At 46.8% G+C, this 24,178-nt stretch overlaps 1 protein-coding gene across 2 annotated transcripts; it reads left to right on the plus strand.

Moving 5' to 3' along the window:
• Window positions 1–806: 806 nt before the first annotated feature.
• Window positions 807–23,771, plus strand: Arhgef5 (Rho guanine nucleotide exchange factor 5). 2 transcript variants are annotated; one of them, XM_038319823.1, is made up of 16 exons: window positions 828–915; window positions 1,367–1,406; window positions 7,180–10,291; window positions 10,810–10,867; window positions 11,385–11,446; window positions 11,650–11,903; window positions 14,545–14,705; window positions 15,234–15,386; window positions 15,678–15,807; window positions 16,076–16,150; window positions 16,533–16,622; window positions 17,593–17,750; window positions 18,305–18,466; window positions 19,964–20,034; window positions 22,341–22,445; window positions 23,094–23,771. In XM_038319823.1, exons 3-16 carry the CDS (start codon window positions 7,192–7,194, stop codon window positions 23,249–23,251), a joined length of 4,737 nt encoding a protein of 1,578 aa, XP_038175751.1. In that variant the 5' UTR covers window positions 828–915; window positions 1,367–1,406; window positions 7,180–7,191; the 3' UTR covers window positions 23,252–23,771. The 2 variants fall into 2 exon arrangements, with proteins under 2 accessions (XP_038175750.1, XP_038175751.1); XM_038319822.1 differs by lacking the exon at window positions 1,367–1,406 and having other exon boundaries at window positions 807–915.
• The last annotated feature ends 407 nt before the right edge of the window (window positions 23,772–24,178 follow it).

Genomic DNA, 24,178 nt, shown 5'->3' on the forward strand with positions numbered 1-24,178 from the left:
ATCCAAAGTCCCTGTCCTTAGGTAAGGAAGTGTGTGTGTGTGTGTGTGTGTGTGTGTGTGTACAGACCAAAGACCATAGGCTTAGGAATTAATGATAAACAAATACATACACTCTCAGAATGCTGGAAAGAACACAGAAGGACCATAAACTGGATATATGATCGTCAAACGAACTTAGGAATATGGACGCAAACAGAGGATATCTACAGAAAAGACAAAAGCGTGTTTCACAGGCACCCAATGAATGGAGGGAGGGACAATGGGAGGAAGAGAGAGGGGCAGAGAGGGAGCAAACGAGACAGAGAGGCACAGAGACAGAGACAGAAGAATTGGGCAAGAAACACCCTTTATCATATGCCAAACACCAAGAAAGAGAAAAGTGCATTACATCCTGAAGGTAAAGCCATACATGGACAATCACAAATCTCAGATGTCCCGAAACATCAGCAACAAGCCAAAGGCAAACTCCAGGGACAGAAAGTCAGCCGGGTCCGATGAGACTCAGACGGAGACCTGAAGAGGACCCGCGGAGGAAGAGACACGCAGGGGCGTCCAGGGGCACACGGGACACCGGAGAGCCCCGTGTCCGGGTCTCTGATGCGCCTTCCCGAGTTGCTGAAGCCGGGGCTCCGGCCCTAGACGGCTGCGGCCTGCGGGTGCTGTCGCTACGCCCTAGCCTTGCAGAGCCCGCACTTTCCAGCTCTGCTCGGGACTGCCCCTCCCCCGGGAAGGTGTGTCCCTGTTTCCTCACCTGAAACTTCCTTAGGAGAAGCCGGTCCCTCCCTCCCGTCCGGCGGCAGGGGCGGGCCGCGGGTGGGGCGCCGGGGCGGCCTGGCCTGGCTGGGGACCGCGGCGGGCGCCGGGACCTGGAGGGGACTCTCGGGCCGGCCCGAGGCAGCATGTGACTCCGACCAGGTGGGTGTCCTCCTCTCTTCGCAGCCCCTGGCTCCAGGTAGCCTTGGAGCCCCGCGGTCGTAAGCCAAGGGCGGGAAAGAAGTGAGAACTAGGCCTCCCCGGGGACCAGTCCCTGCCAGGTCCCGGGGCGCAGGCTCCGGAAATGGGGGGCTGGGCCAGTGGGCCGGGCTCCGAGTGAGGGGCTGAGTACCTGGTGGGGGAAGAGGAAGGGAGCAGGAAGGAATGGCTTCTGGAAAAAGTTTGCTTTCCAGTCAGGTCTGCGACTTGGAAATGGGCACCCTGCCCCGCGATGTTCCCCGGCCAATAATCCGAACTTTTTTTTCCGCCCACAAAGTCGGGGGTTGGGGAAAGCGAACTCCTATGATGAGGAATTCTTGAGTTTCGATTTCTAGACTGTCCCTTACCTGGAAGTGTTATTGTCTCTCTCTCTCTCTCTCTTTTTTGTAACCAGGCCTGGGCCTTGCTTCGTTATCTTCACGGCATTTCCATGCGTACGTACTTGTGACTGTGTACACACCTCTCTCCGAGGCTCTGAGATCTGTAACAGGGATCCTTGTTCTGTGTCGCCTCTCCCCTATTTTCCTGTCTATAGAAAGTTTCTTGTTGGCCTCAGTACAACAAAGTTCTCAGAAATGTGTAAGAGAGCTGTGTAGTGCAGCCAGCCAGATTGCGGGTGCAGGAGCCCATTTTCAGAGTCCTTAATTCTGAGCATCTTTATAAGCGCCTTTTAGCATAACTGGCCCGGGAGAATTCTTCGTGGGGCCTCAGTTTTCAAATCTCAGACCTCCCCCGCCCCTTCTGGGTCTTGGGTTCCCAGGACCGTCTTGTCCTCCGGTCGGCCTAGCAGTGAACTCTGGCCAGCACTGGGTCAGACTGAGGGGGAAGGGCACGCCATACAGCGGAGGGAGGGCGGGAGGGTGGTTTTCCTTTCAGCTTCCTTCCTCCCTTGCTCCCCCACTGTGCTCCCTGCTTTACTTCAAAAGCTCCAAGTCCCAGAGAAACAACCCCCAGTATGGCCTCTTCCCAGACTTCCTGCTTTATCTACACCTGGGGTATGGAAGCTCCAGGCTCTATCAAAACAGTCATCATTTGTTAACCTGTCCTCAGGCCTAGGACTGAAACAGTGAACGTTGAGAGGACACGGGTGAGGGTGGAAACAAGGACAGAGCTGGGCAGGGGACCGAGGTGTAAATTCTAAGACTGTGGTAAAAGAGGAAGAGGTCGGAAGGACTGTAAAGGGATTTATCCTTTCAAAGGAATACAGAAATTCCAGATATGGCCAAAGGGCTCCCTAGAGGGTATGGCTGCCCATAATGTGATTTGTCTGAGGTTGTCTGTGGTCACGTTATGCACTTGTCTGTTTTTGGGGGATAGACAAGAAGACGTCATTTGCGGTGTCTGGAATAGTCACTTACTGTGTTGTGGGCAGAAATGGGATCTCTCGTGGGGATCGTATGTTGAACCGAATGGTATAGAAACAAACAGGAGAGGTCTCCCCGCTTGCAGTGTGTGCAGAGTCAGCTGGCCACTCAGAGTGCCTGTAAAGCACACAGACACAATGTCAATAAACAAGTCATACCTTAGCTGAGTGGGTGGCCCCACGGCCACAGGTGGGCCTGAGGACTTAAGCATCCCCACATAGAATGTTATTATAAGACCATCTGCTCTCTGAGGCCATCGTTGGCGCGTAAGACATTACAGAGTGGATAAAAAAAAAAATGTGTATTCCATTCTTCACTGGGTCAGTTGGACAGGTCTTAGCATGGTGTTGTGCTACCCTTATGTTGGTGTCTTTGGAATATTGGGGGCGGTAATGCCAAACACCGAACCAAGTTACCCATCTGTGTAGTGACTGTATGAGCAAAAATAAGAGGGTGATCTTTTGGATTGAAGGTGGGAGATTTGTTTTCCTACTGTAAGCAGAAGTGTAGCTGCCATTGTAAATACAGGTGCAATTATCTTTGAAATCATTTTATACCCGGTGATTAGACGTGGGCAAGAGCTGAGGTGTTGGGGAGCGGTGTCTGGGGGAGACAGTGGAGGTCTGATGGGTTCTATACTGTTAATAGGGTGACTCAGAGCTCTGCCTCCTAAAGAAGTCCACACCATGGGGTCTTGAAGATGCGAAATGTCTCTGGTCTGGAGAGAAGCCAGGTTCCTGGGATGCTGTGCCCTGTCTCTGCCTGTGTGCAGATAAATAGTGATTAGTCACCCCAGATGAGAAGGATATGGGGATGTTTCAACTCTTAACGGGACGGGTAGCTCAAAAAAAATTCCATTCTAATTCTAATGCCTTTATATGAGTAAGACCATGTTTTACAGATTTCCTTTAGCTTTCTCCACATTCTACTGGGTCATGATTGTTTGTGTAGGGTTATTAAGGTAGAATTAACTATAGGAACTGAGGGTATGTGCTACCTTTGGGATGAATGGTGTATAAATAGGTGAGTCCCATATTTCTTTTCTTTTTTTCTCTTTTTCTTTCTTTTCTTTGGGGGGGGCGGATTTTCAAGACAGGGCTTCTCTTTGTAACCCTGGCTATCCCAACTTGCTCCGTAGACCAGGCTGGCCTCCAACTCACAGAGATCTACCTGCCTCTGCCTCCAGGGTACTGGAATTAAAGGTGCACACAGTGCCTGGCAACTACCATGTTTCTGCAAAGATAAAGACATAGTTGTGAGATTGCAGAGACAGACATTCATTGAGTCTTAGGTCAGAACTGAAAATATCCACATAGAACATAGTATATGTGGACGAAGTGTGGTTATGGCAGGAACTCATTTATAAATCCAGGCAGTCTTTTTTTTTATGATATGATGATGTTGGGAGATAGGGACCCGGATGATACAGATGCTGGTGAGGAGAGATAACAGGTTTGTCGCATAGTTTTCTGAGGCAGGTATGAGCAAGTTCCAGAAGGTGTCAGGGAACAAATGTGTTATTTAACATGTGGCTAAGAGAATAAGATCACATTATATGTCATTTGTATATTTTATGCTTAAGGACTAGTTAGAGCAGCTCACACACTGCCATTTAGCTGGAAAAGGACGTAGAAATCCTTCAACCGAGGTGCATTTATGTTAATCATATCAACTTGCCCTATATAGATAATATCTGCACCTGTGAGGTGACCAGGAACTTGTCACCTACTACATCTGCAAGGTGCCTAGGGACCTGCTTGTTTGGTTATGTCAGATTCTGTTGCATGGAGACTGCAAGGTAGGTCAGTCACTGGGGTGTGTGTGTGCGTGTGTGTGTGTGTGTGTGTGTGTGTGTGTGCATGTGTGTGTGCATGTGTGTGTGTATGTGTATATGTGTACATAGGCACTCTGCATGACAACAGAAGGCAGTTTCATAGGTAGGTTTTCACGTTAAACCTGGAGTCGACCAGAAAGGTACACAGCTGGATACTGAGGGGCCCAGGGACCCATAGGGTTCTCTCTTGTGTTGTGGCTGGATGACTGGGTACATATAGTAGACTCACATCAGGAGTCTTCATTTCAGGTTCATTTGTATCATTTGCTTAAAAAATGGAATCTTTGAGCCTGAGTTTTACTATCTACACACTGAGCAGAGTCTTGTGTTTCTAGAAAGGCCTCTGCAGCCTCCAACCTTCTCTTTCTTTCCTACACAGTCTCTCAGAGCACTACTGCCTGCAGTTTCTATGACTTTTAAAGGTAACAGCGAGCTTTTTTGTGTTGTTTTGGTTAATTTCATTAGAACTGTGAAGGAAGCAATTTTTCCCTTCTCTTACATATAAGGAAAAGGAAATTTAAATATATGAAATGATTTCTACAGTTGACTTAAAAATTAGCAAAGCATCAAAAAGGCAAAAATGAAGCATACTTTTACTGTACATCTTTCCCCAGGACCATAAAGCTTTAGGTAGAGGCGATGCAGCTCAAGATGCTAGACAAGTTCCAAGTGTTTGAGGAGAAGCAGAGAGTGTTCTGGGACCAAATTCCAGCAGAGGAGGGTAACATATGAGGATTGTTGCTGAGAGAAGGGGCTGAGAGCTGAGGGGAGAGGCAGGTGCTGGAAAAAAGAAAGGCAGAGGCTAGATTGTACAGTGTGTATGGTCTTTGCTGAATTTTTGGGGTTACTCTCAAATACCAAAGAATTTAAACCATAAGTGGTATTTTGTATGGAAAATGAACTGTGTGTATGGAGTCTGGGGCTAGGCTGTGGTCCAGGTACAAAGATGTGTGAGCATGATATGAAAGCTCTTGACCAGGAGGGAAACAAGAGATTTATTGTGAATGTTTAAAATATGTATTGAGCACTTACTATGGGCCTACTGTTGTGCTCAATGTAGGTAATTGAACAAAGCTTGTCTCATACGGCTTGTCGTTGGCTGGGGGAAACTGAGGTTAAATCAGATCACTTAATTATACAATTGAAATGGTGTAAGTCTCAGTGAAAGGGAGAAGGCAAGTGAGTTATAATCTTTAATTCCATGAACTAGAAATGTCGTTTAACCCATCTGAGGAATTAGAAAAATTAGAAACCCAAAGCCTAAGTCATGACAGCATGCTGGCATAAATACCAAGAAGGAAAGTTCTTGTGACGTGAGTCACAACCACCACCAAAAGTGGGGGATACTGGCAGAATGGCATCTGTGGAAACTGGATGGAGCTGGAGGGATGTGAGACTATGAGCAGCACACAGGCAGAACTCATTTGAGATAGAAGTTGAAGGGTGCCTGGGACTGCTTAGACACTGTTAGAACGGCTAAGGAGATAACCCAGGGCATGCAGGCCTAGAGGAGACAGGGTAGAGGAAACAGGCAGGATGGAGAGAGGTCATGCAGGCTGCTTTTGAATTGCAATAAATTGAGGTGGCACCTCTCCATTGTCTTCTGTACTTTTTGCAAAATAGACTATGAGGTTTTCTTTTGGAACGGGAAGACAGGGTAGAAGGTCACGATGTTGGACATAGTGAGGGCAGGTAACCTGGTGTTAGGGAGAACAGTGTCATAATGAAGGTAGCACAGCTTTTCAAGTTGAACAGAGTCAGTAGGGTTATCTTTCCCTTTTCCAGCAGCTGTCTCTATAATTGAAAATAAAATTGGTCATTAGTTATAGAGCACTGCTAGACACTATAAAAATAGGAAGATGAGTAAAATCCAGACGTTGTGGAAAGGACTCATGTGTTGCACGTTGGCTACAGTAGCTTGACCTACTTTAATCCTGTGGTGGCAGCTCGGGATCAAGGTTGCTCTCCTGACAATGCTTCTCTGGGCTGTTAGATGTAGGGTGTGTCAGCCATCATGGCTGGTAGTTATTCCAGGCTGAGTCACACCGAGAGTCCAGAGAGTTGACAGGGAGGACTAGACAATGGCATGATTGAATTTAGAGGGCAATGACCACTGGCAGTTCCTGGAACTCTTTGACAACGGTCTTTAAATGCTAATTGAATTATTTGTAATCAGTTTTTCCCACAAGACTATGAGATCCACCAGGAGCTTTGTCTTGGTCACTGCTGATTGCCCTACACTTAAAAGGGTCACTAGGTAAATTTTGTGTGTGTGTGTGTGTGTGTGTGTGTGTGTGTGTGTTGTGTTGTGGAGGTCAGAAGTTGATGCCACATCCTTCCTTGAAGGATTTCTCCATCTTATCTTTTGAGAGAAGCTCTCACTGAACTGGTACTCATTGATTGAGTGGACTGGCTGACCAAGAAGCTCCGGAGATCCACTATCCCTGACCACCCCTCCACATGTTAGGGTGATAGTCACACATTACTGCTGCCAGCATTTTTATGTGTATGCTAGGGTCCTTATGTTGGTATGCCAGCTGAGCCATCTTCCCATTCCCTGTTGGTAAATCTTTATTACATTTACCAACAGAACCATCTCCCCAGTCCCTCTAAGTCCCTTGGGAACTACAGAGATGGTTAACAGTTAAAAACATTTACTACTCTTTCCGAGGACCAGGGTTCAGTTCTTAGCACACATATTAATGGCTCAGAATCACCTATAACTCCAGTTCCAGGTGATCCTATGGGCACTTCATGTGCATATAGCTAATGTTTAAATTAAAATAGTTTAAAATTTTTCTTAAGAAAAAAAGAAATTATAGCTTAATTTTAAAATAAATAAAATTAAACGACATATAAGGGCTAGTGCTTATTTCATTGAATGCCTGTCTTGATGAATGGTCCTGAATCAAACCAAAGCAGTTTCCCATTCATCTTCTTCATGATCTCTCCCTTTGGACACAGATACAGATGAGGCGTTGGAAACTTTTGTTATGTATTCTTCTTTAGGATCTGGCCCTGATGGAGGCTGAGGAGCCTGAGCATGGAGCATCTGCACCCAGCCCTGCCATAGAAGACTTTAAAACTGTCCCTGAAGCAATCATGAGGAGCAGTCAGATCCCTTCCTTGGAGCCTGAAGCTCAAGAAGGCCAAGACCCATCCTACAAGTGGGCGGATAGCCACAGACTCTTGATGAACCAGCCAAAAGACGTAAGGGACATGAGCGACCACACACCTGATAGTGTGGGATTTTTCTTAAAGGAAGTTTCTTCAGATGTGGAGAGCAACCAGGAAATCCTTGTGGCGGAGGCCTGTGACACTCCCGACCTGCAGGAAGCAGTATCCCAGAGCCTTCAAGACAGAGTGTCGAGAACAATAGCTGCCCCTGAGCTCTCGGCCTGTGGTGTGCAGGAAGAATGGCTAGACAAATCCAGCCAGCTAGATAGCAGAGTGGAGGCAGAGCTGCAGCCCGAACTCATGTCTTTGACGTTGTCGATTAGCTCAGCAAAAGAAGAGGAAGAAACCCCTCCAGACACCTCTAATGCTAGAGGATCTTGGCCTTCCTGCAGAAAGCACCCTGGGGAAACTGACCAGTCTTGGGGGGACGGAAGTGAACTGCTGAGCGAGGGGAAACAGCTGCAGCTGGAGGACACACAAGAAAAGCAAGGGCAAGAAGGCCTTCTCCAACCTCTGGACGCCCAGGGACTGGAGGAACAGGAAGGACAAGAAGTAGAAATTCGGGAGGAAGGAACTCTGAGGGAAGACGTTTGTTCTGATGGTCTTCTGGGGGAGCAGGAAGAGGAGGGAGAGGAGGTTAATAGCAATGAGGATGAACAGAAACAGGATAAGGACCAAAACCACATAATGCTTGGAGCACAAAGGGAAAGTGAGGGGCTCAGTGAGGAATTGGGGGTTCTGGATTACAGTGAGTGTGGTCAGGAGGACTGGGACAGGAAGGCTCAGGGTCAGGGGGATTCAGAGGAGGAGGAACAGGATAGGGAATTAAGAGAGGTGGAAGAGAGGAGAGCGAATGTGCAGTTTGCAGAGGAGCAAGGGTTAGTAGTGCAGTCAGAGAACGTAAGTGGGAAGCAGGCCGAGCACGCTGAGGCAGGAAAAGTGATGCCAGTGGAGGAGCAGCAGGAGGTCCTAGACTCAGGTGATGAGGAGCGAGGGAGCGGGGCAAGGGGTGGGCAGGCAGCGGTAGAAGGGAGGAGACCCGAAGATGACAAGTGTTGTCCCCTAGTGGATCCTGTAGCTCCTGAGGGTCTCTCGCCGGGTTCATTGTTTCCAGGCATCTCTTGCTCTGATAGTCCTGGGGTTCAGAGGCATCCTGCTCCTAAGGAACTGATACCCCAAGCTCTGACTCCTGCACTGGAACCAATAGAATGGTCTCACCAACCCATTTCCCCATCTGCTTCTTTTGCTACTGAAGAACCCCTTGAAGATAGGACTCATAACAGCCAGCAAGAAGCAGTCAGGCTAAGGAAGGGGGGAGTATCCATCCAGGGGACTGAGGTTGTCTCTGCTACTGTCTCCGTGACTCCTAGGACACCGGATTCAGCCCCTTTCAGTTCCACTGAGGTCTTCCCCCTCGCTGCCTCCTTGTCACCTGTTAACGCTCAGGTTCTCCTTCCTGGTAAGGACACCCTAGCAGCCCGTCTCTCAACTGACACTTCACCTCATTGCGGGGCATTTGAGACTCCTCCGTTACCTGTAAAAACTACTAAGGACCCACGTGCCACCTCTGGCAAGGCCAACCATCATAGCCCTCTCTGCAGCTACACGGGAGCCACCCAACATCTAAGAAGTAACTCATTCCCAGGCTTTCACAGGACAGAACAGACGCCAGACTCTGTGGGAATGTCTTCTTCTTTTTCTCATTCAGAACTGCCACAGAGGCCCCCCAAACCTGCCATCTATGGCTCTCTGAACCCAAGGAGAGACAGAAGAAGCAGGGACGGTATCATCTTTTCAGATTCCTCTACTGCTTTTTTTCCCGTGAGACAGGACTCCAGAGAATTTGCTTCAAATCCAGAGGGACCCAGCGATCCTCATGGCAATCAACTGTGGAGCTCCCCACAGAGCTCAGCCCTTGCCACAGGCTCTCCTGTGCCTGCTTCTTCTCCATCCACTGTCTCCATGGATATGAGGATACATGAAACTTTGCCCCCTCCTCCCCCAGAAAAGAGACATAGCTACAGTTCCGTCGTGGAGAGAGACTGCCATCTTCCTGCTGTAACCCCCGCACTGAAGCGACATAGTCATCCTCCTCCCTTGGCCCTAAGTTCGGGGCTACATGGATCCCCGAAAGGCCCATTTCCCCTAGTTCCTGACTCTGTTGTGGCAAGGCAGCTTCGCCCTCTGCCATCCACCCCAGAAGACCCCCACCATGCTCAGACCTCCATCCCCCCCAGACTGAGATACAACAAACCGTTACCCCCAACACCCAATGCTCCTGAGCTCTGCCATTCTTCAAACTCTCCCTCCAATGTACCAAAGAAGTACAGGCCTCTACCCCCAGTTCCTCCCTCTGAGCCACCCCCCTTACCCCCCAAGTCCAGGGAAAGAAGCAGGAGTATCCAGGGGGCAGTTAGACATCCAGGGGATCAAGCCAAACCAAGGCCCACTGGCCAAGACAGGACAGCCTGCACTCTCTCTGTTGGACGGACCTCCTGGCCCCCGGCCACAGGCAGATCAACAGACTCTTTGGCTGCCCCCAGTAGGGGTAACAGTGAAGTGTCACCTGGCCTAGCTTTCAGCAACATGACAAACCTTCTAAGTCCCTCTTCCCCTACCACTCCCTGGATCCCAGAACTTCAGAGACCTATAAGTAAGGATGAGTTTGGGTTCACTGAAGAGTCTGAGTCCCCAGTGAGAGGATCGTTTAGAAGATCAGGCCCTCAGGAGATATATGACACACGGAGGTCATCTTTGGGACCAAGAAAACAGTCAGAAAAACCTATCCACCACCAACTGGAGAAGACATCCAGCTGTCCTGACAGGCACCCAGCGAGGACAGAGGGTGGCAGTGAACTGGCTGTCGGCCAGGCATCCAACAAGCACAAGAGTTGGAACCGGCAAGGGCTGCGGAGACCTTCTCTTTTGCCTGAGAGCGCTTCAGGTAAGTGGGGAGCAGAGGGTGCAGAAAGATCTTTGTTAGGCCAAGGTTTCCTTCTAGTTCGTCCATCTCCAGGGTCTCTCCTGTCCTCTCTGAAGCCTCACTCACTTGCTCATTTACCATCCACTCAGAAACTCAAACTCACGGCCCTGTGATCCCATCACGATGTTCTTCCTCCTTTTCTACCTTTCCATCCCTAGCTTCCCCTGGAGTCCACTTCTTCTTGAAGTTGCCAGGACTCCCTTCATGGCTATGTCTTCTTGTTCTCTGCCTTGACGAACGTAAGGCACCCTTTCTTGGTGCATTCCCCATCTTGCCTGAAGGCTGGGGGGCATAGCTGATATCAGTCTTCCATCCTGACCTGAGGGCCAGGGACACAGGGTTCAGGACTCTGGAATACCCCTGGCTTTAGTATTGTCTTCTGCTAGAACTGTCTTCCCTCTGCTCACCTGTGACTCCTGCTCATCCTTTCACTCTCTCTAAATGCCCCTGTTATGTCACCCATTTATTTCCCTTTCCAGATTTAAGAAACTCGGGCATGGGAAGACCTCCTGGCTCTTCAGACTCTGTTGTTTTCCGGTGAGTTGCTCTAGCTCCTCACAAGCTCAACTGTATGGTCTTCATTTATGACACTAGGATTTCCTTAGCAGACCTTCAGTGGATAAGGATACTGGGATCCAGGATGTCTGGTGCCTCTATCTTCAAAAAGTAAGGAGAGGAAGAGAAAGGCACCAGGCCTGCCAGGAAGGGAGGTGTTTGGACCTAACCAGCTCTGCCCACTGTATCTGAGTCAGCTGTTCTCCTTAGGCATATGACTATAAACAGTGTCCTTCCACATAATATCTGGGGTTATCATTTGACATGCCCCACAGGATTTATAAGTTCTCCCCAAGATCGCAGGATCTTCTCTGGTCTTTGAGATAAGGGAGAGGAGTTGAATAGATAAATCCATGATGGGGACAGGTTGAAGCCTCTGTTCCTTTGGTCCTGACATCCCAGCATGTATGTGGAGGGTAGGGATTTCTTCATCTAAAGTCACTTAAGGGGTCTTCTGTCTCATGGTCAACAAGCACCCCAAACCCTGCCTACTCCACAGGGAGAAGAAACCAAAGGAGGGGATAGGCTTTTCAAGACGTTGCTCCAAGCTCATCAACTCCTGTGAGTATCTGAAACAGGTCTCTAGGCTCGGGTGTGCTCTCTGCCTAAAGTGGGTGAGGGAACTCATGACAGCCAGCAATCAAGTGGTGGTGTCCAGAAGAAAGGGTTGCCGGAGGTCAGCTGTAGATGGCAATTTCTGGCTGCGGGCTTCCACTCCCTTCATTTTCTCAGAATTTTCTCCTCCCGTGAATCCTCACCCACAGCCCAGCTACTCTATCAGGAGTACAGTGACGTTGTTCTGAACAAGGAGATCCAGAGCCAGCAGCGGCTGGATAGTCTGGCCGAGGGACCTGGAATCTCTTCCCCCCGGCAGCGTCGAAAGGCAGTGGTGCCTTCGGACTCCTACCTCCAGCGCCTCTCCATGGCCTCCAGTGGCTCCCTCTGGCAGGAGATCCCTGTGGTGCGCAACAGTACCGTGCTACTGTCCATGACCCATGAAGATCAAAAACTTCAAGAGGTACCACCCAGGGCAGGGCAGAGAAGGGGGAACAAAGTCATATTTGCTAATGTTTTATCTCCTCAACTCTGCCACCAAGAGCAGGCGGTCCCCGCCCCATGCTCCCCTGTATACAGAGTGACTGCTCACTGCCATGCTGAAGGATGTGAACTGCTCTCAGAATCTGGGTACTTTCCCCACTTCCCACATTCATCATGTGCCATCTGCTCCTACCTGTAGTGTCTAGGGTCATTCAGAGTGACCATACCTCTACATCTGTTGGCAGGGATGTGAATGTAACTTTGTCACCACTGCTTCATGATGAGCTATAATCTCTCCACTTCCACAAGGGTTTCAGACAAGCCACATAATCTTTGCTGGCTCCTTTGAAGAGGACAACCAGAAGTTGTCCTTTGGTTCTTAGATCTCACTAAAGCTTTAATACGTCCCTGCTTGTCATCACTCCCAGTAGCAAGATGGTAGGAGACAACGCCTATCTGGTTCTAAGCTGTGACCATTAGTAAGTTCTCCATATGCAGTTTCTGCTTTCAGAACTGTCTGAAATCAGAGGTAGAACCTTTCTTCCCCGGGAGAAAGTAGGGTGCCGTGGGATAGAGGACTATCTGAGTTGTTATGTTCTACAACAGTTGATCCAGACATGAAGCCTTCACTCATACAGGTTGCTTGAATTTGGCCAAATCACTTGCTCTCTCTGAGCATTGTTTCCCATTTGTAAAACAGACACAAAGAGTTACTGGCAGGAAAAAAAAAGATAAATGGTTACTACAGAATAATTAGTCAGAAAATATGGCTATTTGAATTTTGACGATGCAGACCTGCTTCATGTACAATAGTGATAACCGCAGACCAGCTGTATCACTTCACTGCAAGTTTTAAAACGCATGTGTTGAGAAAAATCACTCACCTGTCCTGTATTTATTTCTTCCCATCAAACAATGGGAAGATGAAATAAACACTCGCTCCCTCTCCCTAAGTCTTCAGTAAGCTAGGAAGTCACGAGGGTCTAGACTCCAGCCTTCACTCATCTTTCTTCTTGACTTTGTGACCCGAGAGACCTCTGCATCAGTACCGTATACATACACGTTCATTTCAGGAAATAACATCTTGGGGGCCTGCAAAGTTCCTTCACAGATTCCATTCCTTTTAACAGTCATGTATGTGTGTGTGTGTGGGGGGGGTCACTATATCTATATAAAAGGACAAAACAAAAACAAAATTCTAAGTTTCAGAAGCTTAAATGAGCCACCTTAGGGCATATGATCTTTGACTGCTTTGTAGAGGATAAATGTGCAATGTCATGGTTTGGGGTTATATAGAAAGGTCCTGTGTGGTTGGCTATCTGACATCAGTAAGGATTGCCTGTCTTTCTCTTCTCGCCAAGAGGTCTTACTGACGCCCGACTTGGAGAGCCCACTGGTCGTGCCTGTGTCGTTGCGCCCCCTGCTGGAACCTCCACACACATTCTTGAGTGCTTGGTTCCCTTTTAAACTAAAACTTTTCTCACATACTTTTTCTCACATCTTTCCATTTCTCCTCAGACCTCAAACTGAGCTTGTCACCTTCCTCCCTAAGTCATTTCCTTCAGAGCACTATGGCTTCATCAGTAATTCCATCATCCAACCACTACCCAACTGAAGAGCAAGGTGTTGGCTTTGGCTCCTCCTCTGTGCACCCCACTTCCAGCAAATAAACAAAGTCTTCCAATTCTGCCTGCTTGGTGCTTAGATCAGTCTACTTCTCCCATGCCTGTGACGGGCAGACCTTCATCTCCCATCTAGACATGTTACCATTTCCCACCATTGTTCCTACCTCTTCTAGACTTTTCCACACTTTGCTAAAGGACACTGTCATTCAAAAGAATACTGAACTACCAGCTAATTCCTGTACTTAGAGAATTTTCTCTCTCACATCTCTTTGTTTGTTTTTGTTTTTCGAGACAGGATTCAGAGAAACCATGAAACAGTCATGGCTGTCCTGGAACTCACTTTGTAGAACAGGCTGGCCTCGAACTCATAGAGATCTGCCTGTCTCTGCCTCCCAAGTGCTGGGATTAAAGGCCTGCACCACCACTGCCTGACCCTTTCACATCTCTTTAAGCTCATATTGTGCTGTACTGTTTAAATAACCCACCAGGCCTCATGCCTCATTCCTACTTGTCCTTCTGGCTTTATTTTCCTTTTCCTTTTCTTTTCTTTTCCTTTCTTTTCTTTTGTTTTTTAGTAAAAGTTCCAGAAATACTCAACTTTTTTGTTTCTTTTCTAAAAATAAATTTCATTATGTTTTTTAAAAGTATTAACTACCTTGTTATGCGGTCTAGCAGAGTATATTTTATATTGGTAAAATGATTACTGTGATGTAGAAAATTAACATAACTGTGATATCACAGAGTTATATGTGTATGAATATATCTTTAAGTTTCTGGAAAAGGTAGCCACTCACATATATTGTTCAGCCCCTCGATTGAATCTCATGTGCTCAAATACTCATCACATCCCTGCTAGGCTAAGTTGTGTTTCATGACTGAGTGATGAAAAGATGGTACCTAATTCAGTGCTTGACCCTAAAACATTGTTCAACAACTGGTGTCTACTAGAGAGTTCATAAAAGTGTTCATTAATCTTCCTCTTATGCAACCCTCTAGGCCAAATTTGAGCTGATTGTGTCAGAGGCATCTTACCTTCGCAGTCTAAACATAGCTGTGGATCATTTCCAACATTCAGCCCAACTCCGGGCCTCCCTGTCGACCCAGGATCACCAGTGGCTCTTCTCTCGTCTGCAGGATGTGCGAGATGTCAGCACCACGTGAGACTTCTTCCAAACTCCATTCTCTCAGCCCGGCTCTTCTTAGCCATTGAATTATCGGCTTCTTTTCTTCCTCATAGAAACCTTCTCTTTGTCAGAGTCTGGATAACAATGGTCCTGGGCTCGCTTCAAGGAAGGCGGATAGGAAGAACTAAGAGGAGGGGAGAGTGTGAGGGTTCACAAGTCTTTTAATAGATGAATGAGAAGGGCTTTCTGCATTGATGTTTTGCATACATTTTGTGCATGCACTGTAGTGGACACAAGATATAAAAATAACTGAAGGATTGGCAAACCAGAATAGAAGAAAAGAAGAAAAATAGAATATTAGAATTCTATTTTAATTAAATCAGGATTAAGCTAGTCACAGCCTTGGGGAGGCGGTACTGCATAGCAAGGACAGAGAACTAAGGAGAGCCAGTGGACGTTAGTGACTGATGGAAACAGAAGTTTCACGCTCGGAATATACAAGGCTGAAGCATGCTGAGCTGGGGCCCAAGGGCCTCATGAGACTGTTTAAATACTGTGCAGGTTCCTTTCCGACCTAGAAGAAAACTTCGAGAACAACATCTTCTCCTTCCAAGTATGTGATGTTGTCTTGAATCATGCCCCTGACTTCCGCCGAGTCTACCTGCCTTATGTCACCAACCAGACCTATCAGGAGCGCACCTTCCAAAGCCTAATGTGAGAATGATCCCTATCTTTCCCTTAAGGGACTTTGCCATGACCTTGTCTCCGTCCCCAGCCCAGAGTGCTCCCCCGAGAGTGCTTGTTCTTTTGCCCACTATGTCAGCTGAAGTCTCAGGGCATTCAACATATCAGGTTTTCTCTGCAGTCCTATCTGAACCCTGTGCATGGGCTCTCACCATCCCTTTCCAGTCCCAGGTCCTGCACAGAACTTCCATTCCCAATGCCTTCACTGAGCCCCCTTTACTCTCCATCTTCTCTGCCCCTGAGTCTTCCTGCTCCATCTAGGAATAGCAACAGCACTTTCCGAGAGGTCTTGGAGAAGCTTGAGAGTGACCCCATCTGCCAGCGCCTGTCCCTCAAGTCCTTTCTGATACTGCCTTTCCAGCGGATCACCCGTCTCAAGTTGCTGCTTCAGGTATGGCAGATACTTCTCTGGTCCAATTTCCTTGACTCAAAGACATGATCTTGGAAAGTTTGGAAGCAAAAGATCATCCATTCTTTATGAAGTGTCCACATCATGTGGAGGTTGTGCGCTGTTTCCCAGCTGCCCACATCTTTCTCTCACGGAAACCTTTGCTTTAGGAACTGTGTCCCTGACTTCTGCATCAACTATTCCCCAGTTATCTCTTCCTGTTTAGCCATCCTTCCTCACATCTGGCTCTTGTTCACTATTTGTTCTACAGAACATTCTGAAGAGAACCCAGCCTGGCTCCTCAGAAGAGGCAGAGGCCACAAAGGCACACCATGCCTTGGAGAAGGTAGGCAGTCATCACATCCAATAACGGATAATACTCATTTAGGGATAAGTCTTCCCCTTCTCCTGGTACTCATGACTGAAGAAAGTATCAGACATGCGGCCAGATTAAGAGGAGAGCCAACCTCCTTGCATGCACTCGACTGATTTCTTCACATTCCACATCTAGCAATGATGTTCTCAATACCACAGTCCCTCATCCCAGTATGTACCCTCATATCAGGTAGAGTATTCCAGCAATCTAAAACATGACTTTGATGCAGTTTCCTCCAGCCTGTTAGAAAAGACCGAAGTTTGCGGGCATCTTTCCAGATGGCCTTAATGGGCCTTAAAGCTCAAGACGCCAACACAATGATCTTCCCTTTCATTCCCTGATCTCTTCTCAGCTGATCCGGGACTGCAACAGCAATGTGCAGAGGATGCGGCGGACAGAGGAGCTCATCTACCTGAGCCAGAAGATTGAGTTTGAGTGCAAAGTGAGCTGTCCCTGGCACACCTCCCTGCCTATGAGTCTCTCTAGCCTATCCTCCACACCATCCCCTGACAGAGTTTTCTTGTTTCCATCATCTCCAGCCTCCAGCTGCCCTTCTCTTCATTTCTGGAATATGCAAATGATCATTTTAGTTTACAAGCCTTGTTAATAGGTGGAGGCATAGAACTATGCGTGGATTTATTACCTTTGGAGGATGTAAATCAATAGATGTATCTGAATGTACATAAGGAAACTGCAAAGATTATGAGAAAAGGGGGAGGGACGGTAGTTCCTGGAGGAGGAGGAGCAGTCAGTAAATGGACAGAAGGAATTTCCCAGAATAAGGCTATATAAGAATTTAGGGCTGAATAATGCTTGACTCACTTATTTTATCAGATCACTTTTAACCTAATCAAAGCAATGTGTCAAAAACCTCAGAACCTCTTGTCCAAACAAATATAAAATTGATTTCTAGCACTGAAATTCCAGTGCATCACAGATACCATTTTTTTCCCCAGAAGGGAAGGGAAGTCCTTCTCTAAGTTCTACCAGGACTCTTTACCCAAGCCCCAGTTCCCAGCAGACCCATCTTGATCTCCTTACCCTCAGCTCCGTGCTCGATTCTGCCTGCCCATCTTGGCTCTTGCCATCATCAGGGAAAGAGCAGATAACATAACTGCCCCTGATCCTTTGACTTTAACGATGTGCTGTTGTGCCCTGCCTGTTCATTAGCATCTTCTCCTTGGGCACACAGACTTCTGCTCCCACATCATCCCCGTTCGATCAGAATCACCTTTGAGCATATAAACACGGGATCCACACACCAGCGCAGTGTAGTTAGGGGGCCCCGAGGGACACAGAATCTGGATGGGTTGGTTAAGAGCAAGAGGGAAGATCTGGAATTGGTGTTCGGTAGGTCAGGCAGGACTGAGAGGAAGCTCATGACATGCCTTTTCTCTCCTCCCCACCTGTAGATTTTCCCGCTGATTTCCCAATCTCGATGGCTGGTGAAGAGTGGGGAGCTGACAGCCCTTGAGTTCAGTGCCTCTCCAGGGCTGAGGAGGAAACTGACCACTCGTCCAGTCCACCTGCATCTCTTCAATGACTGTCTGCTGCTATCCCGACCCCGAGAGTCAGTGGCTGGGATGGGAGGCCAGGGAATACGACAGAATGGGATAGGGCTAGAGGGACACCTGCTATTAATGGATCCCTCCTCGGTTAGACAACCCACAGTCTGAGTCGTGAGTCATGGCTTAGAGAACAGAAGTGGGAGGGGGGGTAATGTTGCCAGATTACATCATGAAGTCACAGAAACGAAGAGTAAACCACAGCAAAGAAACACCATCTTAAATAAGTTTATCTGTTCTTTAAGTCATGCCCAGCATATTAGCCAATACAACCACTTGGCTAATTTCAGAGTTTACACTCTGGTTCTTCGGAGCTTAGAAAGCTAACACTGGTTCTTCTCTCTTCAGCTCCTTAAAGTGGTGAATGTCACTACGGCTGTAAATGGTTGTTTGAGATACTGGGATTGTCATATTGAGAGCAAGCTGAAGCCCTTGTGTGGATTTTATATGAATACAGTCTGTAGAAATTAAGAGCAGAGAGTTTGAATCTAAGACTATGAGGGTGAGGGTGAAGTACAAAATCTATAGAATCAGACGTAAAAGACTTAACATTTTGTAGGGGCAACCGGTTCCTGGTATTTGACCATGCTCCATTCTCCTCCATTCGAGGAGAGAAGTGTGAAATGAAGCTGCATGGGGCTCACAAGAACCTCTTCCGTCTATTCCTGCTGCAGAACACACAGGGAACCCAAGTTGAGTTCCTCTTCAGCACTGAGACTCAGTAAGATGGGGCTGGGCACAGGAGTTGGGGGTGGGTGTCCCTGAACAGAAAAAATACCCAGAGCATGGTCTCCGCACTTCTGGCATGGGGATTGTTCATAGAGTAACCCAAGGCCCTAGAGCTAAGCAGTACCTTGAAGGAGATTCAGTGTGGAGCGAACATGTAAAGTTGCCACTATCTTAACATCTACTTTACAGTCTTTACCCCAAAATCACAAGGTCTGTGATACATCATGAGGGAGATGCACTGGTACGGAATGAGCAGAGAATCAGATTGTTGTATCTGTATCCCTGAGAGATCAGCTCATCTGTGTAACCCAGAGCCAAGGCTGTTGGGAACTTATGTGAATAGAAGCCATCTTGAAGGCTTTCTGCTTTCCCTCAATCTTTTAGCTTTATCCTCCATTGAGGAGAAATCTATAGCGCTAAGAAATATGTGTTGCAATCTTTCCAATGATAATAAACACATGAAACAATCATAGATACATACTGTGCTGAGAGTTTAATGATAACTGTAGCATCGCACACAATGCAGCACACTGAAGAACACCCAGTAGCTCTCCTGCTGCTCCATGAGACACAGGAAAAGGTAATCTGTTAAACTATTAAACACCTCTGTGATTTAAGACTCCGCATGATGTGAATGCTTTTCCGATTGGTTCCTTGGAAGACATTTCAAGGGTGATCAATGTCCCTGTCTCCATTCATGGAACAGAGAAAATAGTACATGAGTTTGTATTTTGGATTTCACCCAAGACAAAATAGTCATATAGACCTTTGTGTTCTTTTTTTAGAGCTTTGGGCAACATTGTTTTGGAAAAGTGAAGGTGTCACTCTCAATAACCTAGGTACATAACAGAGGAAAAGACAATATAAAAACCTTCAGATGATCACAAAATTAAGCTACGATCATACTATAGCAACGACGAGATGGATATAGCTCCTTGGCTTACCTATTATTAAATAGTCATTTCCGTCTTAGGTTTTGATTTTTCAAGACAGGGTTTCTCTGTAGCTTTGGAGCCTGTCCTGGAACTAGCTCTTGTAGACCAGGCTGGCCTCGAACTCACAGAGACCTGCCTGCCTCTGCCTCCCGAGTGCTGGAATTAAAGGCGTGCGCTACCACCGCCTGACTCCATCTTAGATATGTAATTGAAGGGAGCTGAGTGAGGATCAAGAGACAAGCAGAGGGGTCATGTATAAACAGATGAGTGTTTTGCTTGGTATGATTTCCACACTGGAAAATGTTCATGTGTATGATTGACAGTTCACCTTATGACTCTTTGTGGAAGATATACCTGAAGAGAGAAAGGAAGGATAAACAGGACATACCAACACATAGTACAGTGTCCTATGGTGTTTCCAACCAGGCAGGGGAGTCATTGAATTAGACACGTCCTGGTAGCCACTTGCCTTTTCCAGCACTGGCCCTCAGCCTGTGTCTCCAGACTGTAGACTGTAACCGATGCTATGACTTTCTTTTGTTTTTTGTATTCAGAAGTGAAAAGCTTCGCTGGATCTCAGCGTTGGCCATGCCCAGAGAGGAGCTGGACCTGCTTGAGTGTTACGGTAAGTAAGGCTGTAAGAGAAAATGGCAATGTCTATCTGTGGTCTCCTTTGGATGGAGGGTGGAGTGGACCGAGTGGTAACTAAACAGCTTCTGTTTATTGCTTTTCCTCGGAGTTTCATGGTAGTTTGCTGGCGGTAGAAGCTTAAACACACTGTGATACATCTGTAAAACCTGTCGCTCACTGTGGCAGTCCCTTTCCTCATGCATTCACTGCCTCAGGCAAATGTTTGTTCTTTGTAAAATAGATATTCCTTTAAGTTTTATCTGCTATGATTTTGACTTAGTTTTACCAATTGAAGATGTCACAGGGCAACAAGGGGAGATAGTGTAGCTACAATGGCGTTGAGAAGAAAAGACCAACACCAGATTTGGTCTGGCCACAGCATGATAGCTGAGGCTCCTTACCCAGAGCACAGAAGGATAGCCAGAGCCCAGAGCATATCAAAAGAACACTGGGCCTTCTGTGGGTAAAAAGAACAAATGACTGTAATGAGCGTTGGAATAGGATCTAGGAGAACCCAGCTGAAATCAGTACTGTCTGCTTGTGGTACAGTCCACTGGTTAGCTTCATTTATGGAGGTAAGAGGGCAACTTTTCCTGTGGATGCAAGAGGATGCTGAGCTTTAGAGAAAATAGTGCACTATTAATAATGTATCACCTCATTTATTCTTTGCAAAATCAGTGCAGCAAAGTAAAGTATAAAGATAAACCCATCTACGGTTGTTTAGTATAGGCGTCCTCTGAACTGTGTTACCATGAACTTAATTACAATCTCTGAAAATGCTACCTGGCTCCTAAGCAAGCCTCTAGAATTTTCTCATGAATCACTTTGATCAGTGATCATCTTGATCACTGGGTTGTGGTAGTGGTGGCATGTGCCTTTAATCCCAGCACTCGGGAGGCAGAGGCAGGCAGATCTCTGTGAGTTTGAGGCCAGCCTGATCTACAAGAACTAGCTCCAGGACAGCCAGGGCAACAGAGAAACTCTGTCTCCTAAAAAAAAACAAAAAAGATCATCATCTTGATCAATTATAAATGAGGAAAGTAAGGCAGGAGGAATTCAGGGCACATAAGGGTGTCTAATAGTAGAAGGCTGCTTTTAAAGAAGAGGGGTCTCTTATTGGTACAATGAAGAAAATTATGCAAGATTCTCGGACTTCAGTTTTGGATCTTGTTGGAAAAACTGTCAACTAAGTTCTGAGTTCTGTACCTAAGATCCTAGTGACCATTAGGCTTGAAATGTGTGATTGCGGAGATGCAATGTCACAGACCAAGAGCCAAAATTAACTTGTGCCATCTTTGATCACCTTTATTACCAACCACTATATTTAGCCTCACATCCTTGTGACCATTTGATAAAACTTGTGGAATGTATTTTTAAACTTGATAAACCATCATTAACTTTAATCAGCCCTAAAGCCAAGTCTGTTAAGATGATGTCTTCAACCTATAGGAGAGATGTTTCCTCTCTGCTATAACTGCCTAACAGAGGACCCCACCATGGTATTGACAAACACATTGGTTCATACCCTGGTTTTTGTTCTGGAACCATAGAAGTAACCTCTTTCACAGTGGAGTGTGTCATTCATGACAATGTAAAGCTATGCTTCCAGGCCATGGTCACTTTTATTTGACTCAGAGCATACTATATCTTGCTCCCTTTGGAGCAAAAGACGAGCATAAAACAGTTGGATAAGGGATGCATGGTTCCTCTCCAACTGTCAAAGGACTTCAAACTCCGTTAAAAACCTAAAGGTCAGCGCACATCTCAGAGCGCAGCTGGGTCTTCAGCCAAACCTTAGGCTTTTGTCACCATGAGTAATTAAATGTGGTTACGAGGTATTTTCCAGTCATCTTCCCCAGAGAAGACTTTTTAAAAATTAGATCCCATACTAATATTTCTCTTTCTTAATTGCCTTGTTTGATTCCTAGTAGATAGATAATGAAGATGTTTCTTCTAATCGCCTTTTTTGTTTTTGTTGGCTTTTTAAAAAAACTTTTTTTAAATTTTGTTTATGGATTTTTGTTGATGTTGTTGTTTTTTTTGCTTTTTGCTTTTTTAAGACAGGTTCTCACTCTGTAGCCCTGGCTGACCTAGAGTTGCTATGTAGACCACGCTGTACTCAAACTCACAGAGATCCACCTGCTTCTGCCTCCTTGAGTGCTGGGATTAAAAGTATGGGCCCAATGAATTCTTGCGTCTGTAATCCCACACTTCTCTCTACCTCAGTCCTTCCACCCTTCCCTCACAGCTCCTCATTCATGCCCTAGTCACTGCGCCTAATCATTCTTCATTCTTCCAAAGATTCCCCACAAGTTCAGTGCCTGCGAGCCTACAAACCCCGAGAGAATGATGAGTTGGCTCTAGAGAAGGCAGATGTGGTCATGGTGACTCAGCAAAGCAGTGATGGTAAGGGGGAAGAGTCCATGAGCAGGAGGGTGGCCAGCAGGGGCAGAAGAGAGGTACACCAGCTTTCTAGGACTGCGGCAACAAAGCGCTAAAAGCCGCAACAGTAATTTCTTCTCTCAGGGTCCAATCCCAAATCAAGGTGTCAGCAGCCTCCTCCAAAGCTTCTAGGAATGGTCCAGCTTTACCGTGTCCCAGTCTGGCAGTTTCTTAATGGCTTGGGGCTGCATAACTCTATTCTCTGCACACATATCCTTATGGTCTCTTTCTGTGTGCATAGAAATTACCCTTTTTTGTAGGGAGACTGATTCTGATTGGTTGACAGACTCCGGTAACTTGGTTTAACCTTATTAATTGTATTTGCAGCAGTTTCATTCCCAAATAAGGGCAGATTGTGAGGCACCAGGGATTAGCTTATAAATCAGTACTTTGATGGACATAATTCAACTGATAGCAGTGAAGAAACTTCTAGAATGTTTGGCTGTGGACGTCATCCATCTCCACACCTTGAAAAACAAGACTGGGTTTTTCATGCCAGAGGATCCTAGTTCATTGACCCTTAGGATGTAGGTTAATTTTCTGCCGGGAGGTTCAAGAAGTTAGCATGAGTCCTTAGCAGCTAATTCTTCTTTCCTCTTCTGTTTACTGCAGGCTGGCTGGAGGGGGTGAGGCTCTCAGATGGAGAGCAAGGCTGGTTCCCAATCCAGCAAGTAGAGTTCATTTCAAATTCAGAGGTCCGTGCACAGAACCTCAAGGAAGCCCATCGAATCAAGACTGCCAAACTGCAGCTGGTAGAACAGCAAGTCTAGCTATTTGGGGAAAGAATCTTTTGAGCTCATGAATAAGCCTTCCTGGAGATGGTTGACTCCAGAAACCTGCTGTAGAGGCCTTCTGTGGACCAGAAACTTGGCCTTCTGGAAGCCCAAGGGCTAGCTCAGTCCCTTGCTCCAATACTTCTTTGCATTTTGTGCTTGGTAGGGAATATGGAGAGACTTCACACTGGATTCTGGGATTTCCTTTTCTCATAGGAAAAGGGACTGTGGGGCCCAAGCCCAGGCATTGTACACCTCACTACCAGATGATGAGCGTACACTTCCCGAGCTGGCCGGATGTGAGGCTGTGGACCTGTGTGCCCAGATGGACCTCAGCCCACTGGAGAGCGGGATGCGGGTTAGCACATCAGGTGGGAGGTGAACCTGCTGACCTCTAGGGTATCTTCTGATCTAGAGATTCTCCCCAGTGCATGCCGTGCGCCCCTGAGGTCTTTGTTTCTTGGTGGCATGTGAGGGTGGCATTCTCTCACTCTAATAAACTTGGCACTTCCCTGAATGTTTCTGTCTCTGACCACTCAGCGCTCACGGATCAAGATTCACAATAGAGACTCTTAAAAGAACTCCAGTCTATCTGACATGTCATGAAAGGCCAAACAGGAGCAAAGACAATATCAGCTACTGACGTTTTCAGAAAAGCCCTAGGAGCTTGAGCAGTGGCTCTGCTTGCTGTGGCTACAGAGCTTGTAGAAGGTATCAGAAGAGGCTGGTGGGTAATGAGAGCCTGTTCAAATAAGCACCATACCCGTAGGCACAAATAGGCTAATTTGAGTGGTTTTAGCAAATGCTCTTCAGACCATTTATGACTTTCTGTTGTGACTTGATTCAATATAAAGTTGCCAGGCTAGGTGTTCCGTCTTCCTCGTGAAAGTCAGTGGAAAGAGTCCCAGAATGCAGTTATCATGC

This window comes from Arvicola amphibius, chromosome 2 (genome assembly GCF_903992535.2).
Source record: "Arvicola amphibius chromosome 2, mArvAmp1.2, whole genome shotgun sequence".
NCBI classification, from domain to species: Eukaryota; Metazoa; Chordata; class Mammalia; order Rodentia; family Cricetidae; genus Arvicola; species Arvicola amphibius.